This window comes from Scophthalmus maximus, chromosome 6 (assembly GCF_022379125.1).
Source record: "Scophthalmus maximus strain ysfricsl-2021 chromosome 6, ASM2237912v1, whole genome shotgun sequence".
NCBI classification, from domain to species: Eukaryota; Metazoa; Chordata; class Actinopteri; order Pleuronectiformes; family Scophthalmidae; genus Scophthalmus; species Scophthalmus maximus.
In genome coordinates, this window is record NC_061520.1 from 2,946,839 (window position 1) to 2,964,326 (window position 17,488).

The 17,488-nt window shown below is 43.2% G+C and overlaps 2 protein-coding genes across 30 annotated transcripts in view; one reads left to right on the plus strand and one right to left on the minus strand.

Moving 5' to 3' along the window:
• Positions 1-17,488, minus strand: part of LOC118308749 (NACHT, LRR and PYD domains-containing protein 12-like) — a 988,189-nt gene that overhangs the window by 785,710 nt on the left and 184,991 nt on the right. The window lies entirely within an intron of this gene.
• Positions 1-17,488, plus strand: part of LOC118308750 (NACHT, LRR and PYD domains-containing protein 12) — a 48,125-nt gene that overhangs the window by 15,928 nt on the left and 14,709 nt on the right. For 7 of the 28 annotated variants that reach the window (XM_047332401.1, XM_047332408.1, XM_047332410.1 and 4 more), the window contains one exon: positions 16,969-17,142. In XM_047332401.1, the coding sequence (XP_047188357.1) occupies positions 16,969-17,142 (174 nt within the window). Of the gene's footprint in view, positions 1-1,714; positions 1,820-3,029; positions 3,204-3,961; positions 5,133-9,810; positions 9,950-10,078; positions 10,096-10,338; positions 10,582-10,671; positions 10,803-11,094; positions 11,254-11,673; positions 11,907-12,325; positions 14,127-14,960; positions 15,135-15,480; positions 15,800-15,888; positions 16,075-16,968; positions 17,464-17,488 lie in introns of those variants that run through there. The other 21 variants (XM_047332400.1, XM_047332405.1, XM_047332415.1 and 18 more) reach the window with 15 other exon arrangements.

The following is a 17,488-nucleotide window of genomic DNA, read 5'->3' on the forward strand; positions in this document are numbered from 1 at the left end:
GGAAGCGACTCAGTGGGCTCACCGTGCCTGGGTCATTCGGACTCGACCAGGATTTTCCGGCTCTTTCAGTCTATGCAGACGATGTGAACATCCTGGTTTCCAACCAGCAGGATGTTCAGAATGTGCAGGAGACCCTGTCGCTATATGACCGAGCATCGTCTGCACGGGTCAACTGGGCCAAAAGTGAAGCGTCGTGGGTAGGACAGGGGAGGGATCAGGTGATGGCAAGTCTGCCTGGGGGGCTTGAGTGGGGGCAGGAGGGGTTAAAAGTGTTAGGAGTGTTTTGGGGTTCAGAGGGGTTTCAAAAGAAGGACTGGGCGGGAGGGAAGGAGAAAGTGTGCTCGGTTTTCTAAATGGAAATGGTTGCTACCCCAGATGTCCTATAGGGGAAGAGCTCTGGTGGTCAATAACTTGGTTCCCTCGACCCTTTGGCACAAACTCATTGCTCTGACGCCACCGAGAGGCCTGACAGAGGATGTTCAGAGATCCATCGTGGCCTTTTTCTGGTCAGGTAAACACTGGATCCGAGCAGCTGCCCTCCACCTGCCTGTGGCTGAAGGAGGACAGGGACTAATTAACATCCGGTAAAGAATCCCCTCATTCAGACTACAGACAGCACAAAAACTGATTTTCAACTGTGTCCCGAGGTGCCGAGGAGAGCTGGACGATTGGGCTACGACAAACACCTTTTCCTCCTACAACCTGGGGACGTGGACTCGGCTGGGCTGACGCCGCTCTACTCCTCTGTGCTGCAGGCATGGCAGATTTTTCAGGTCACACGTGACATCAATGAGACTCCGTTGGCATGGGAAACACGTTTACATGCCAAAGCATGTGTCAAAAAACAACAAGTAAAAATAACAAAAATAACTACCTCATGTGAGTTCATATAATTTGACCTCAGTTTGCTCTCCTTTATTAAAAATACATAACATTTATGACTATGACTCATTGAAAGTGGTGACTGTCCCATGTTGGTGCCTGTGAGCAGCGTCTGTGGGAGGAAGGTCCAGGCTCCATCACAGAGAAGAGTTGGTTCATCAGAACAGAGGAAACGACAGAGTCACAGCTCTGAACACTCGTTGGAACAAGAGAGGACGAGGAGACGAACATGGAGGAACAGTGAGTGAACAGTCGTCCACAGGAGAAGCAGGAAGAAGAGAGACTATGAAGTGAAGACGACTCATCACTGATTCTTTTATTCTGTGGAGTCTCTTCCTGTCTGGTCTCCTGGTCTCTGTGCGCTCACAGATAAACATGTGACGTGTGACGTGTATCTAGAGTCAAACTTTGTCTCAATGATGGATAGAAGATACACGTGGTTTTAATTGTACACATGTTAAACCAATGAGGAGCCTCTAACTTTAGAGCTGCAGGACTGACTGTTTATTATAATGAGCTTGTGTGTCTCCAGTGTTGGAGCTTCACCTCTCAGACCAGAGAAGATGAGTGATCTGGAGGAAGAAGAGGACAGAGCAGAGTCTCCAGTGTCCAGCTGTGTGTCCATGAAGAGAGACCGGTCCAAAGGTCGTCCTCCAAACTTCAGTGGTGAACTTGGACCCTCACACTCTGAGTAAGAGACTGTGTCCACACTTCACTTTGTGTCTGGTTCAGTCAATCGATGTAGAAACTCTTCACAGTTTCCAGTCACAGAGGAAATGTTCAGAAAGGGAAGATGATCATTACAAGATCTGATGATGTGATTTGTCCACAGACAAAGATCAGAGTCTCCAGTGTCCAGCTGTGTGTCCATGAAGAGTGACCGGTCCAGAGGTCGTCCTCCAAACTTCAGTCGTGAACCTGGACCCTCACACTCTGAGTAAGAGACTGTTTCTACTGTGAACTGGTTTGAACAAGATTCAGTGTTGAAATGGATTTCACATTTATGAGTTGGTGCCAAAGATCTTTACTCAGGATTTTTCTAAAGTCACAGTCACATTGTGTTTGTTCTTTATTGAACCTGCTCAGAGGTTTTGTGCAGGAACATTGAAGAGAAGCAGAACTGATGAAATATTTTTTTTCATTTTCAAAGGTAGAAAATGGGAAAAGTCAATAGAAATGTTTACATCACAACTTGCAAATGTTTAACTGCGCGTAACGTGAAAAAATAATGTGTGAGATGATATTTTCATTGGACTAGTGATCTGTGTGTTGCCATCACTGATGTAATGTGTCATAAAGAAAAGTCTCCGTGTTCACAGAGAGAAGAGGAGTCATGTTTCTGAGGAAAATTGTCTCCACTTCCTCCCACTGAACTAAACTGAAGCCACAATATCTCAGATACTGGCGCCGCCATCTTGTGCTGGTGACATCATTCTGAGTCAAAGTCTGTGGCCAATTACGATGTGTCACCATGTTGTTATAGGATCTAATAACTAATTAAATCTAAACATACTGGTTCATGACCTGTACTGCAGCCAGCCACCAGGGGGCGACACATGTCTTTGGCTTCACTTTTTGGGAGCTATCATGTCGTCCATCTTTATCCACAGTCATTGGTCCAGACGTGATCATGAACATGATCAATCAGTGTAGATCAGTAGTTTAGTTCACTCAGTGTGAAATGATTTCTGATCTTACACCTCAGTGTGTTTCCAGCTGTTGGTGAGAACGATTGTTCATCAGAAAACTGCAGAATCAAACCTTTAGTGTCTCCAGAGGAAGCTGAGGAGTTTCCTCCAGTGATCTGACCTGAGTCAGCGTCAGTCTGGAGTCGAGACGACGAGTTTGAAAAGTAAACACGTGTCCTCATGTATCAGAGGTGTGGATATATGAGAGCACATCAGAGTCAACGTCCTGCTTTTCATTCATTCATCTCAGATTCAAGTAAAACACAGATTCACCTTAAAAGTCTGCGAGTATGAGAGACAGTGATGAAGATTATTGTTTCATGTCCAACACTATGAGATTGGATCAGATGAACCATGGATGTGTAGAGCAGATGGTAAATACATCATGACGTGTTTTCTCATCAGATGCATCGAGTGTATTTTTTTCACAGCTCAGTTTTGTATTTTTTCTTTTCACAGACTTACTGACTGTCGACTCTCAGAGACTCACTGTGAAGTCGTGGCCTCAGCTCTGAAGTCCGACCCCTCCCACCTGAGAGAACTGGACCTGAGCAACATCAAGCCGAAGGATTCAGGAGTGAAGGTTCTGTCTGCTGGACTGGAGAGTCCACATTGTAGACTGGAGACTCTGAGGTCAGTTTACTGACTGGATCTGTTGTGTTTGTTTTGGACACATACATGTTAAATGTTAGAAGTTTCAGTTCTGCTGAGACCAGTCGTAGTGTTTGTGATCTAGAGTCGTGGAGACACTGAGATGTTTCTCAGGTTTCTGGTGATGCTGCTCATCAGAACTTGACAAACGCTGCGTCTCTCTTCAACAAACACATATTGTTCAGAGCTCGTGTCACAGAAGTGATGGATCTGACAGTTCTGTGACAAGTCAAAGTGTTCAAAGGGTCCAGTCGAGTTTCTCTTGAAAACACATCTATGAAACTGTTGTTCTGTTCTCATGGATGCACACGGTCATTGTATTTGTGATGTAGGGACCAATCAGCAGACGAGCTCGACAGTTGCTCAGATCAACTAAACACAGGAAGTGAATGAAAGACACAATCAGGGATTTGTTGGCTGAGGAACCAGATTGAATGGACTCGACCATCAGGACCCGTCTCCACTTTGAACATGTTTTAATCTCACAGACCTTCAGGGAGAAGAAGGTCGTGTGACACATGAGAGAATGAACAGAGGTTTTCAGTTGAACATCTCTGATTTGATATTTATCTTCTAGTTACAGTTTGGACTGAGGTCAGCAGCAGGTCACGAGTCTGTGTTGACATGAACAGGTGTATGAATGTTGTGTTGACATGATGATGATCCACAATAACAGAAAGACAGAGACTCATTGATCAGGATTATCAATGATTTTATTCTTTGTTTTATTCTTCATCCAGGTTGATGAGCTGCAGTTTGTCAGAGATCAGCTGTTCTTCTCTGGCCTCAGCTCTGAAGTCCAACTCCTCCCACCTGAGACAACTGGACCTGAACCTTAACGGGCTGCAGAATTCAGACCTGAAGAAGCTGCGTGATCTTGTCCAGAGAGTCGAGTGTTGAGTCTGGAGCCAGTGAGGTGAGTGGAGGGCTGGAATCAGTCTTGTACTGATCACAGTCGGTAAGAGTTTCCTCAGTGAAGCTCAGAGAGCAGAGACAGACAGAGAGAGAAGAGTCGGCCAATCAGACGAGCCAGAAGCTCGATGACGTCACATGAAGCTGGACTACACAGTCTCTGCAGACACACGAGACTCCTCCCCCTGCTCCACCTGGACCCTTTTTATTCATCAACATCTTCAGACCACCACGCTCCTCCACCTCTCAACAGCCTCCGTGGCAGAGGAGCCTTGTCAATGTGTGTTGCTCTCCAGTTGTTGTTTTGTTGTTCAATGACCTGATGATGTCACTGTCAGTCTCGTACCTATTTTCAAAACGATGCAGTGGGCGGAGTCTGACAGAGATGGGGGCGGGGCTACACTTTGATTTGATTTATGTTGTAGCATCTTTTTCAACGTCTTCGACTTTTTATTGACACAATTTGATATATGTACATGTATATCTTTATCTATCTATACAGTATATATCTTTCTCTCTCTATATATATACATTAAACTTTCCCAAATCTGGAGCCACAAATGTAATCTGTTGATTATAATTTTTTGGATCAATTCATTGACTCATTGTTTGGTTTACCAAAACTCAAAGAGATTTGGTTTTTCGATTGTAGAAGACGAAGAAAACCAGTCCAACTCTCTGGTCTCTCTTCATATCTGTGTTTATATCTCACTGAAATGTTTCCACCAATTGCATGGTTCTGTCAAACCTCACATTTATTCTGTGAAAATCAAGTTTGCCTTCATCGATGGATGAGAAGCTCAACATAACTTAATAAAAACATTTGACACGATGTCACTGTGAGCAGATACTTTGCCGAGACATCAGATTATTTCGTTGGGTGGAAAATAAATGTAATAAGAACATTTGACTGATTTATTGACCTCACTATGTAAAGTGCCTTGAGACAATGTATGTTGTGATTTGTCGCTATACAAATAAAACTGAATTGATCCGTGACTTTTTTCTTCTTCCTGACTGAACGACTCTCATCGATCATCAAGAGTTGCAAATAATTCCTGTCAATCAATCAATCGACTTGCTGTTGCTGCTCTATAGGGACGCACATTTATTTTTCAATAGACTCACATTCACAGATATTCATGTCAAAGATTTCAGGAAAGTAGAGCCCGACCGATACATCGGTTGGACGTTTACCGATCTTTTATTGTACAGAATAAAGAATTTTTTTCTGAATTCAGGTTCTATATATTTTTGGTTGCATTTGTGTTTTGTTTTTATTCATAGTTATTTATGATAAAAGATTCTGGCTAACCAAAAATATCAAGCCTCAATTACATTTCATGGACATAAAGGTTTGATAACTAACATCAGAGATGGATTCATCTCAGTATTGGAAAAACTTGTACTCCCTGATATCGATATCGGCCCCCTGATAAACTATCGGTCGGGATCTAGGGGAAAGATGATGCGGGCAGGTGTGAAAACAGGTGGCAGTTTTGTTCGTTCCACAGTAGTGTCTTGGTACTTGAGACCAGTTTTGAAATGTCTTGGTCTCAGAATCAACTGCACTTTTACTCAGTCTCCGACCCAGAGGACTGGAGATTTTGTCAAGACCACGACTGTGGGGATTTCGCTGAATTGCTTTGTGCATCGTCTGATTAGTTTGTTAATATCATTTCAGTCAGGAACACTCTCGTCATAGATTTAACCATTTATTGCAACAAGTGGAAATACAGTTAGGCTTGGCGCTGATGGCTCCATTCTCAATAATGCCCCCTGTATTTAGACAGCAGCATGCTAGGCCAAGACAGGGGGCGCGATGCAGAAATCCCCCAAAACAACGGAGCCCAGCGCGAAGCTGAATAACGCCCATGCTAAGCATCAGCCAGGCTATAGGAAAATATCTGTGTAGCAGCAAGCATGCTGCATACCTCAGCTATCCCAAATACTTTTGGGACAGATGCAAGCATGCACCCCGTGAGAGGTCATACTACAGTTATGTGAAATAAACAGTGAGGAATTTGTCTGTTGAGTGTTAGCGCTCATAACCTTTTGAGTTGAGATGATGTGGTTTATTCCAGGGCGAGTGTAACTTTGTGCACTAGAGGTGATAAGAAAGGAAGGCAGTAAAAGTACAGCATCAGTATTTATGTGTGTGTATGTGTGTGTGTAGAGATGGTTGTGCGTGAAAATCCCAGTACATCAACAGTTTCTGAAATACTCAGACCAGCCCGTCTGGCACCAACAACCATACCACGTTCAAAGTCACTTAAATCCCCTTTCTTCCCCATTCTGATGCTCGGTTTGAACTTCAGCAAGTTGTCTTGACCACCTCTATATGCCTACATGCATTGAATTGCAGCCATGTGATTGGCTGATTAGCTATTTGTGTTAACAAGCAATTGAACAGGTGTACCTAATAAAGTGGCCGGTGAGTGTATATATATATATATATGTATAGCATGAAAGGTGCTGTCCATAATACTAAGGAGGTTTCCTCAGCATTCTTCTCTCTGACACCTCCTCCAAAGACCCCAGATCCATTCCCAGGACAGAACCAGCTTCCATTAGCATGAGCGGCCTTCACCTTGCTGCCCCAGCACACAACAGCGTAGAAGATGAAGCTGGCCACCACTGAGTGATCAAACATTTGCAGCATGGCTCTGCAGTCTTTGAAAGTCTGAGTCTCCTTAGTATACAGGCAGGTGTGTTTTTTGTCCAGTCCAACTTGTTGTCTGTGTGGATGTCCAGATACTTGGAGTCATCTACATTGTCAACATCTGTACCGTTGATGCAGACTGGGTGGAGACGGGTCCCTTTCTTCCTGAACTCCACCACCAACTCCTTGGTCTTTGTGACAATGAGTTGCAGGTAGTTTCATCCTCACCACTCCACAAAACTGTCCACCTTCCCCCTGTACTCCAACTCCTGTCCCCTGCTGACACAGTCCACAATAGCAGAACCATCTGAAAACGTCTGCAGGTGGCAGGACTGTGAGGTTCCCAGAGTGAACAGGAAGGGAGATATGACCGTCCCCTGAGGTGTCCCTGAACGGCTTACTAATGTGTCTTTTCAAGTTTATGGGAGTATGTCGTTTTTCAGCTTTAATGGAGTTCTTTAGCTCATATCAGGCCTAATTATATTATTCATATTTTGACAATATGTGCCTCAAATAAGGCTGAATAGTTGGTGTTACACCGGGCAACTTTTGGAGCAATATTAGATGGCAATGTAACTGCCAAAAGAAGATATTGTGAAACACTTAACAGATGTAAAGGTATAAAAACGAATCACTATTGTAGTCACAACTAAAAATGAAAATCTCCTTTGCCACTTCTTGCAGGTCAAGTGTTTGACTAACTTTCCAAAAGGCAAACTTCTATGCAATCCAGCGAGGAAACAAGGCATATGTAAAATAAAAGAAATAGACAATTTATTCTCCATAATACGAACAGTTACACTATGAAACAAACCATTTCTGTCTTGATCAACTTGTTCATAAAATAAAACATGTCCATATGGCAACGCTACAATCAGCTGCGCTTTACAAATTCAAGATTTATTTGTGGCAGTAGGACAAATTAACCATCTCGAACTGCTAGATCAAGACAAATGATGTCTTATGACATCAATATAATATGTAACTGAATTTTACAGATCAAAATTAAAGACTGAATCACTCAACTACTAAATTACCCAAATAAGGCAGAACATTTACATTCATGGCTATATGGCTATGGCTATAACAATGATTATCGTGACCAATTGTACATTGTTAAAATATGATGAAAATGTTTTCAAAAAGTACTGAATAAACTGAAATAATTTCACCAAGTTTTGTACTTAAATAATGTATTTATTATATTATTATATAATATATATCCTTCATAAAGAAATAAGATGCTGCTGGAGTGTCTGTCACTGTAGATGAGCACGAGGAACCAGGAGGATTTCTTGGTTGGCCTGCTGCGGCCCACTCTGTAAACAATAGAATAGAATATAAATGTCATTTTTTATTATTATTATTATCAGTACTGTTATTGTTGAGAGACAACTTTATGTCCTCCATGTTGACTTCTCCATATTTAGGATGATTGCCATCTGTACCCTACAAATAATGAATCTGTTATGGATTGAGGTTGAGAATATTTTAGACAACATTTCTCCATAAAAGCTTAAATGTTGAGTAGAATACTTCTGTCTGTCACAATTTATTTAGTATGAAACAGCTGTATGAGAACCGGGAAACAGGGACCATAGAAAGAGCACTTTGAGATTGCTTTTAGCAATGAAAAGTGCTCTATAAATAAAATATATTATTAGTGTTATTATTATAGAATATTGGACAACATTCTTCAGATTTTTTCTTTTAAAAATCATTAAAATTTAAAAATACTCTTGTCATGTCATGTGTGCCATGCCTTGACAGTTTCCAAGAAACGAACATGTGGATGTGCAGTGACACCTAGAGGAAGGACTAGTAACAGCAACAGAAAAAAACACCCCTACTAGAAAAGAATAGAACGGTCCATTGAAAAATGCGTGTCGAGACGTTAAAAAATGACGTGCGCTTATGGCTTTCCATACACAAAACCGGCCTGCAGAAACCAGTGGGTGACGTCACGGAAGCTACGTCCATGTTTGTATACAGTCTCTGCAGATGGCCGAAGCACCTGTTGGGTCACGTGGTTCGCGTCCTGCTCGACTACATGGATCACGTGACCCTGTTGGTGTTTCTCACAGAAGAGTATTAGGACCAGGCAGAAGAGGAAAGATGAGGGGGAAGTTTTTATTTATTTATTTATTCAACATTTCGAGAGTCAAAATGTCGAGATTAAAGTTGAAATGTCCCTAAACGTCCTTGTTGTGGTTCCAGTTCATCAGCTGTCACACGTCCACGTTAACTAGCGTTAGCAAAGCTACGCTGGCTTCGCTAACTGCACGATTCTCAAAATTCATGAAGGGTTGTTTGCAGGTGAACGTTATCGTGTCGGGAGACACGTCGACGTCCATGTGCAAACACCCGTTGTCACCGCGTCATTTCTTCCAGATGCAGTCTGTCAGTAATAATATCGCAACTTTACAACTTGGTTAGCAGCTAGCGTTAGCTTAGCAAACTGGCTAACAAAACATCAACGTCCGGTTGTTTGGAGCTGCTCAAAAGTGCTTCCGGGTCACAATTTTCGGCTTGATTTATTATTTCTTCTTCTTATGACTGGCCCTAATACTCTTCCGTAGTTTCTTTCTAATTACCAATATTGAAAACACAGATGTGCACCACATTGTGTCCATACTCCATATTTTTCAGATGAGTTGTCATATTATTTTATTCTATCTTGATCAAATTAAATTGATTTGATTGTTTTGCTGTGTAGTGTGAAGACAAGCTTAAATTATAGTGTGTGTGTGTGTGTGTGTGTGTGTGTGTGTGTGTGTGTGTGTGTGAGCTTTACGATAAAGATTGAAAAATAATAATATTGAAATGATACAGGATTATAATATAATGTGTGTCAGAGAGACAAAGAAGGGCTGACTTGAAGTACGTATCTACAAATGATAAACTTTTGGAGCTGGTGTGTGTGTGTGTGCATATGTGTGCGTGTGTTTGTGTCCACAGATGATTAACTTGTGGCACACACAGAGCACAGCTAAAAACGAAAGTGTTCCGTGGAGTCAGAGTCCATTTCACCTGAGCAGGAGTTAATCATCTGTACACACACACACACACACACACACACACAGAGGGAGGAGCAGCTGGAGTCAGAGTCCATTTCACCTGAGCAGAACAGCTGGAAAACAGGAAACTGACGCAGGTGAGTTCATATTATTTGACCTCAGTTTTCTCTCATTTATTAAAAATACATTACATTTATTAACATAACTCGAGTGTGTATAAAGCTGTGAGCTAATTTAAAATGGTGACTGTTTGTATGTACGTGTGTGAGAGAGAGAGAGAGACAAAGAAGGGCTGACGACTGAAGTATGTATCTGTAGCTGTGTCAATATGTTGCTCACATTATTTTCCTATTTTTTTTGTAATTTTTGTGAACATTCTCAAAATCTGTGTGATATTCTCTTCAATGTTACTTGTTGTGTGTGTGTGTGTGGGGGGGGGGTGTTGTATTTTGTCTTGCACTGTGTATGAATATGTAACCTTATCAGTGTAGACATATTGATGAGTGTTTCCATTTGTTTTTTTCAGTTGAAATTCCACGGAGACTTTGTCCTTGTTTCTGAGCTTGAGCGACCATATACAGCCTGTTACATATCTACAAATGATTAACTTTTAAAGCTGATTGGTTCAAGTGGGAACAGAACAGACACACACACACACACACACACACACACACACACACAGAGGGAGGAGCAGCTGAAAACGAAAGTGTTCAGAGTCAGACTCCATTTTAACTGAGCAGAACAGGAGGAAAACAGGAAACTGCCTCACGTGAGTTCTCTCCTTTATTAAAAATACATAACAGTTATTACTATAACTGATTGAAAGTGGTGACTGTCCCATGTTGGTGCCTGTGAGCAGCGTCTGTGGGAGGAAGGTCCAGGCTCCATCACAGAGAAGAGTTGGTTCATCAGAACAGAGGAAACGACAGAGTCACAGCTCTGAACACTCGTTGGAACAAGAGAGGACGAGGAGACGAACATGGAGGAACAGTGAGTGAACAGTCGTCCACAGGAGAAGCAGGAAGAAGAGAGACTATGAAGTGAAGACGACTCATCACTGATTCTTTTATTCTGTGGAGTCTCTTCCTGTCTGGTCTCCTGGTCTCTGTGCGCTCACAGATAAACATGTGACGTGTGACGTGTATCTAGAGTCAAACTTTGTCTCAATGATGGATAGAAGATACACGTGGTTTTAATTGTACACATGTTAAACCAATGAGGAGCCTCTAACTTTAGAGCTGCAGGACTGACTGTTTATTATAATGAGCTTGTGTGTCTCCAGTGTTGGAGCTTCACCTCTCAGACCAGAGAAGATGAGTGATCTGGAGGAAGACGAGGACAGAGCAGAGTCTCCAGTGTCCAGCTGTGTGTCCATGAAGAGTGACCGGTCCAAAGGTCATCCTCCAAACTTCAGTCGTGAACCTGGACCCTCACACTCTGAGTAAGAGACTGTTTCTACTGTGAACTGGTCTGAACAAGATTCAGTGTTGAAATGGATTTCACATTTATGAGTTGGTGCCAAAGATCTTTACTCAGGATTTTTCTAAAGTCACAGTCACATTGTGTTTGTTCTTTATTGAACCTGCTAAGAGGTTTTGTGCAGGAACATTGAAGAGAAGCAGGACTATATTATTATATATATTATATTATATATTATATATATATATAATATTTTTTTTAATTTTCAAAGGTACAAAAATGGGAAAAGTCAATAGAAATGTTTACACCACAACTTGCAAATGTTTAACTGCACGTAACGTGAAAAAAGATTGTGTGAGATGATATTTTCATTGGACTAGTGATCTGTGGGTTTGCCGTCACTGATGTAATGTGTCATAAAGAAAAGTCTCCATGTCCACAGAGAGAAGAGGAGTCATGTTTCTGAGGAGAAGCTGCCGTCCTGCTGTGCTTCTTGTCAGGACTGCCTGAAGGATCCAGTCTCCACCAGCTGTGGACACTGGCTCTGCAGACGCTGCATCACCTCATACTGGGACCAGTCGGGTTCACCAGGAGAGTCCTCCTGTCCCCAGTGTGGACAAAGATCCAGAACAGGACCTGGAGCTCAGACAGCAGGTCAGAGCAGCTCTGTGCAGAGTGAGACTGAACTTCTGTCTGATGGTTTCATTTGTTAAATCATTCAGCACTGACTTTTAATATGATTATAAAAACCACAAGATTAAAAACCTTTGCTTTGTCTTAAGTTTTTAAATGAAGGTCTTTATTGAACTTTCATCCAACTTACAGTTACATGGTTGTGTAATGTTTATATCGATGATTAATAGTTTGTATATTTGATTTTCTTGAACTGTTTAATCCAAAATACCTTCACAGTCAACACTGCACTTCCTCTGGTCCTCAGACAAACACCCGCCAAGTTTGACGTCGATCGTATGAGCGGTTGTCTAGAAATCCTACAAACAGAAAGACAAAGATTTGTCCGTTCATAGTTATAACCTATGAAAGTGATCATCAGATTCTCTGTCTTCAGTCTGACTCTGGTTCTTGTCTTTCAGCAGATCCTGGTCTGCAGCAGGTTCTAGATGAACATAAGATCAGTCTGAGGAGGAGATGTGAACGTGTGACTGAAGGAAGTGATGACAGAGGAAGTGAAACCCTCCTCAACAGGATCTTCACTGAGCTCTACATCACAGAGGGACAGAGTGAAGAGGTCAATACCCAACATGAGGTGAGGCAGCTGGAGACGACTTCCAAGAAGAAGACCCTCCATGAAACTCCCATCAAGTGCCACGACATCTTTAAAGACGGACCCGACCAGCAGAGACGCATCAGAGTCGTCCTGACGAACGGCGTCGCTGGCGTTGGAAAAACCTTCTTGGTGCAGAAGTTCACTCTGGACTGTGCCGAGGGTTTGGAAAACCAAGACGTCAGTCTGCTGATTCTGCTTTCGTTCAGGGAGCTGAACCTGATCAAAGATGAGCGGCACAGTCTTCTCACGCTGCTCCATGTTTTCCATCCAACATTACAGAAGGTCACAGCGGAGAAGCTCGCTGTCTGTAGACTGTTGTTCATCTTTGACGGCCTGGATGAAAGCAGACGTTCTCTGGATTTCAACCACAGGGAGGTTGTGTCTGATGTCACACAGAGGTCATCAGTCAACGTGCTGCTGACGAACCTCATCCAGGGGAATCTGCTTCCCTCCGCTCTCGTCTGGATAACCTCCCGACCTGCTGCGGCCAATCAGATCCCTCCGACTTGTGTTGACAGGGTAACAGAAGTACGAGGCTTCCCCGACGCCCAGAAGGAGGAGTACTTCAGGAGAAGGTTCAGTGATGAAGAGCTGTCCAGCAGAATCATCTCACATATGAAGACGTCCAGGAGCCTCCACATCATGTGTCTAATCCCAGTCTTCTGCTGGATCAGTGCTACAGTTCTGGAGCACATGTCGACCACAGACCAGAGAGAAGAGCTGCCCAAGACCCTGACTGACCTGTACTCACACTTCCTGCTGGTTCAGACAAGGAGGAAGAAAAACAAGTATCCTGAAGGACGTGAGACGAGTCCACAGGAGCTGACGGAGTCCGACAGGGACGTTCTCCTGAAGCTGGGGAGGCTGGCGTTTGAACATCTGCAGACAGGAAACATTGTGTTCTACCAAGAAGACCTGGAGCGCTGTGGTCTTGACGTCACAGAGGCCTCGGTGTACTCAGGAGTTTGTACTGAGATCTTCAGAACAGAGTGTGTGATCTTCCAGAAAACCGTCTACTGCTTTGTTCATCTGAGCGTTCAGGAGTTCCTGGCTGCAGTCTACATGTTCCACTGTGTCACCAACAGAAACACAAAAGTACTGGACGACTTCCTGGGGACGAATTGGAACAACACACGTGACTCTCCTCTGGAAGAATTCCTGAAGACGACCATGAAGAAATCCCTTGAAAGTCAAAATGGCCACCTGGATCTGTTTGTCCGCTTCCTTCACGGCCTCTGCCTGGAGTCCAACCAGAGACTGTTAAGAGGCCTGATGGGTCAGAGAGAGAACGATCCAAAGATCATCCAGAGAGTCATTAACAACCTGAAGGAGATGAACAGTGATGAAATCTCTCCTGACAGAAGCATCAACATCTTCCACTGTCTGATGGAGATGAACGACCTCTCAGTACATCAGGAGATCCAAGAGTTCCTGAAGTCAGAGAACAGATCAGAGAAGAAACTCTCTGAGATCCACTGCTCTGCTCTGGCCTACATGCTGCAGATGTCAGAGGAGGTTCTGGATGAGTTGGACCTGAGCAAGTACAACACATCACGGGGGGGACGACAGAGACTGATCCCAGCTGTGAGGAACTGCAGAAAGGCTCGGTGAGTCCAGACCAATGATGGACGACGTGTCTCCACTTCCTCCCACTGAACTAAACTGAAGCCAAAATATCTCAGATACTGGCGCCACCATCTTGTGCTGGTGACGTCATTTGGAGACAGAGTCTGTGGCCAATTACGATGTGTCACCATGTTGTTATAGGACCTAATAACTAATTAAATCTAAACATACTGGTTTATGACCTGTACTGCAGCCAGCCACCAGGGGGCGACACATATCTTTTGGGTTCACTTTTGGGAGCTGACATGTCGTCCATCTTTATCCACAGTCATTGGTCCAGACGTGAGCGTGAACATGATCAATCAGTGTAGATCGGTAGTTTAGTTGACTCAGTGTGAAATGATTTCTGATCTTACACCTCAGTGTGTTTCCAGCTGTTGGTGAGAACGATTATTCATCAGAAAACTGCAGAATCAAACCTTTAGTGTCTCCAGAGGAAGCTGAGGAGTTTCCTCCAGTGATGTGACCTGAGTCAGCGTCAGTCTGGAGTCGACGACGAGTTTGAAAAGTAAACACGTGTCCTCAAGTATCAGAGGTGTGGATATATGAGAGCACATCAGAGTCAACGTCCTGCTTTTCATTTATTCATCTCAGATTCAAGTAAAACACAGATTCACATTAAAAGTCTGCGAGTATGAGAGACAGTGATGAGGATTATTGTTTCATGTCCAACACAATGAGATTGGATCAGATGAACCATGGATGTGTAGAGTAGATGGTAAATACATCATGACATGTTTTCTCATCAGATGCATCGAGTGTATTTTTTATCACAGATTGGCTGGTTTTATATTTTATATTTTCTCTTTTCACAGATTTATTCACTGTCGACTCTCAGAGACTCACTGTGAAGTCGTGGCCTCAGCTCTGAAGTCCGACCCCTCCCACCTGAGAGAACTGGACCTGAACTCCAACAACCTGAAGGATTCAGGAGTGAAGGTTCTGTCTGCTGGACTGGAGAGTCCACATTGTAGACTGGAGACTCTGAGGTCAGTTTACTGGATCTGTTGTGTTTGTTTTGGACACATACATGTTAAATGTTAGAAGTTTCAGTTCTGCTGAGACCAGTCGTAGTGTTTGTGATCTAGAGTCGTGGAGACACTGAGATGTTTCTCAGGTTTCTGGTGATGCTGCTCATCAGAACATGACAAACGCTGCGTCTCTCTTCAACAAACACATATTGTTTAGAGCTCGTGTCACAGAAGTGATGGATCTGACAGTTCTGTGAAAAGTCAAAGTGTTCAAAGGGTCCAGTCGAGTTTCTCTTGAAAACACATCTATGAAACTGTTGTTCTGTTCTCATGGATGCACACGGTCATTGTACATGTGATGCAGGGACCAATCAGCAGACGAGCTCGACAGTGGCTCAGATCAACTAAACACAGGAAGTGAATGAAAGACACAATCAGGGATTTGTTGGCTGAGGAACCAGATTGAATGGACTTGTCCATCAGGACCCGTCTCCACTTTGAACATCTTTTAATCTCACAGACCTTCAGGGAGAAGAAGGTCATGTGACACATAAGAGAATGAACAGAGGTTTTTAGTTGAACATCTCTGATTTGATATTTATCTTCTAGTTACAGTTTGGACTGAGGTCAGCAGCAGGTCACGAGTCTGTGTTGACATGAATAGGTGTATGAATGTTGTGTTGACATGATGATGATCCACGATAACAGACGGACAGAGACTCATTGATTAGGATTATCAATGATTTTATTCTTTGTTTTATTCTTCATTCAGGTTGAGGAGCTGCAGTTTGTCAGAGATCAGCTGTTCTTCTCTGGTCTCAGCTCTGAAGTCCAACTCCTCCCACCTGAGACAACTGGACCTGAGCTACAACGAGCTGCAGGATTCAGGAGTGAAGGAGCTGTGTGGTTTTCTGGAGAGTCCACACTGTCGTCTGGAGACTCTGGGGTCAGACACCATGTTTACATTTTCTTCTTCATTGTTATAATAGTAATAATAATAATGAACTTTATTCATAAAGCATCTTTCACAGCACAGTGAGGCTACTTTCAGACATTGTCCTGAACTTCTCTGGAGGCTCTGTATGTGAGAACTCAAATGTCCACAGATGTTGCTCCGGACATGTTCAGGAACTCCTCCTGTCGGTCCTCTGGTCACATTTCCAGAGAATGTGTGAGTGAGCCCATGTGAGAATCCAGCAGGAAAATCTCTGGAGGATTCACAGAGTGGACGTGTTGATGAGTGTGAACAGAAACTGTGTTTCCACAGTGGAGTCATGGTCATGTCCTGTCTCCTGCTGCTCTACACAGACGCCACAGAACCTTCTGTCGTGAACGTGTTTGACTCAACAATCTCCTGCTGTTTGTCACTTGTGAACCACAAACTCTGGAAAATATCTGGATGCAATTTGGCGAACGTTCTCCAGAGGTCCTGTCTGAAAACAGCTTTAGAAAGAGTTGCACCAGGCAGGTTGTTCCAGAGAGGGGGGGCCTGGATGGAAAAGGCCCGGTCCCCCTCGGCCCTCAGCTGTGACTGTGGAATATGGTCCACTGACTGTGGCCGAGCAACGTGGAGACAAAGACAAATCTCATCTCACTTTAAATGTCTCATTGTTTTCCACATTGAAATATTTTGTTCATATCATGTTATCAGACAATTAACAACTTTCGGTATCTGTGAAAGTTCATCTGACACTGACTGAAACACTTGAGTCTTTAGTCTTTAAGGCGTTTGGAGTTTCAGTTTTCTAAACCTCCATGTCAACTTTCTTCATGTTGAACAGACGATGAAACACTGAACGGTTTAAAGAAGAAACTTTGTTTTCTACAGTCTCATGTTTTATTCTTTATCCAGGTTGAGACTCTGCAGTTTGTCAGAGATCAGCTGTTCTTCTCTGGCCTCAGCTCTGAAGTCCAACTCCTCCCACCTGAGACAACTGGACCTGAGCCTCAACGAGCTGCAGGATTCAGGAGTGAAGGAGCTGTGTGGTTTTCTGGAGAGTCCACACTGTCGACTGGAGACTCTGAGGTCAGACACCATGTTCACACTGTATATTGTTATTAATAACTCAGGTGTGCTGGTGTCTTTAAACGTTGGCGTCGACCATCTGACCAAATGTGTTCAACTAGTTCATAAACTCAACGCAGCACTTTCACAGACTGGACAGACGAGGAACTTTTGATTATTTAGAACTTTGATTGAAGATGTCGTATGTTCACACGTACAAGGCTGCTGATAGAAACATGAGTGAGGACAAAACCACAGTGAAGTCAGTTTTATTCTTTATTCATCATATGATTCTCCACATTATGGAACAGATGATCGGATACTGAATGATTTCCAGCAGGAACTTTTCTAATGAAATCTCATGTTT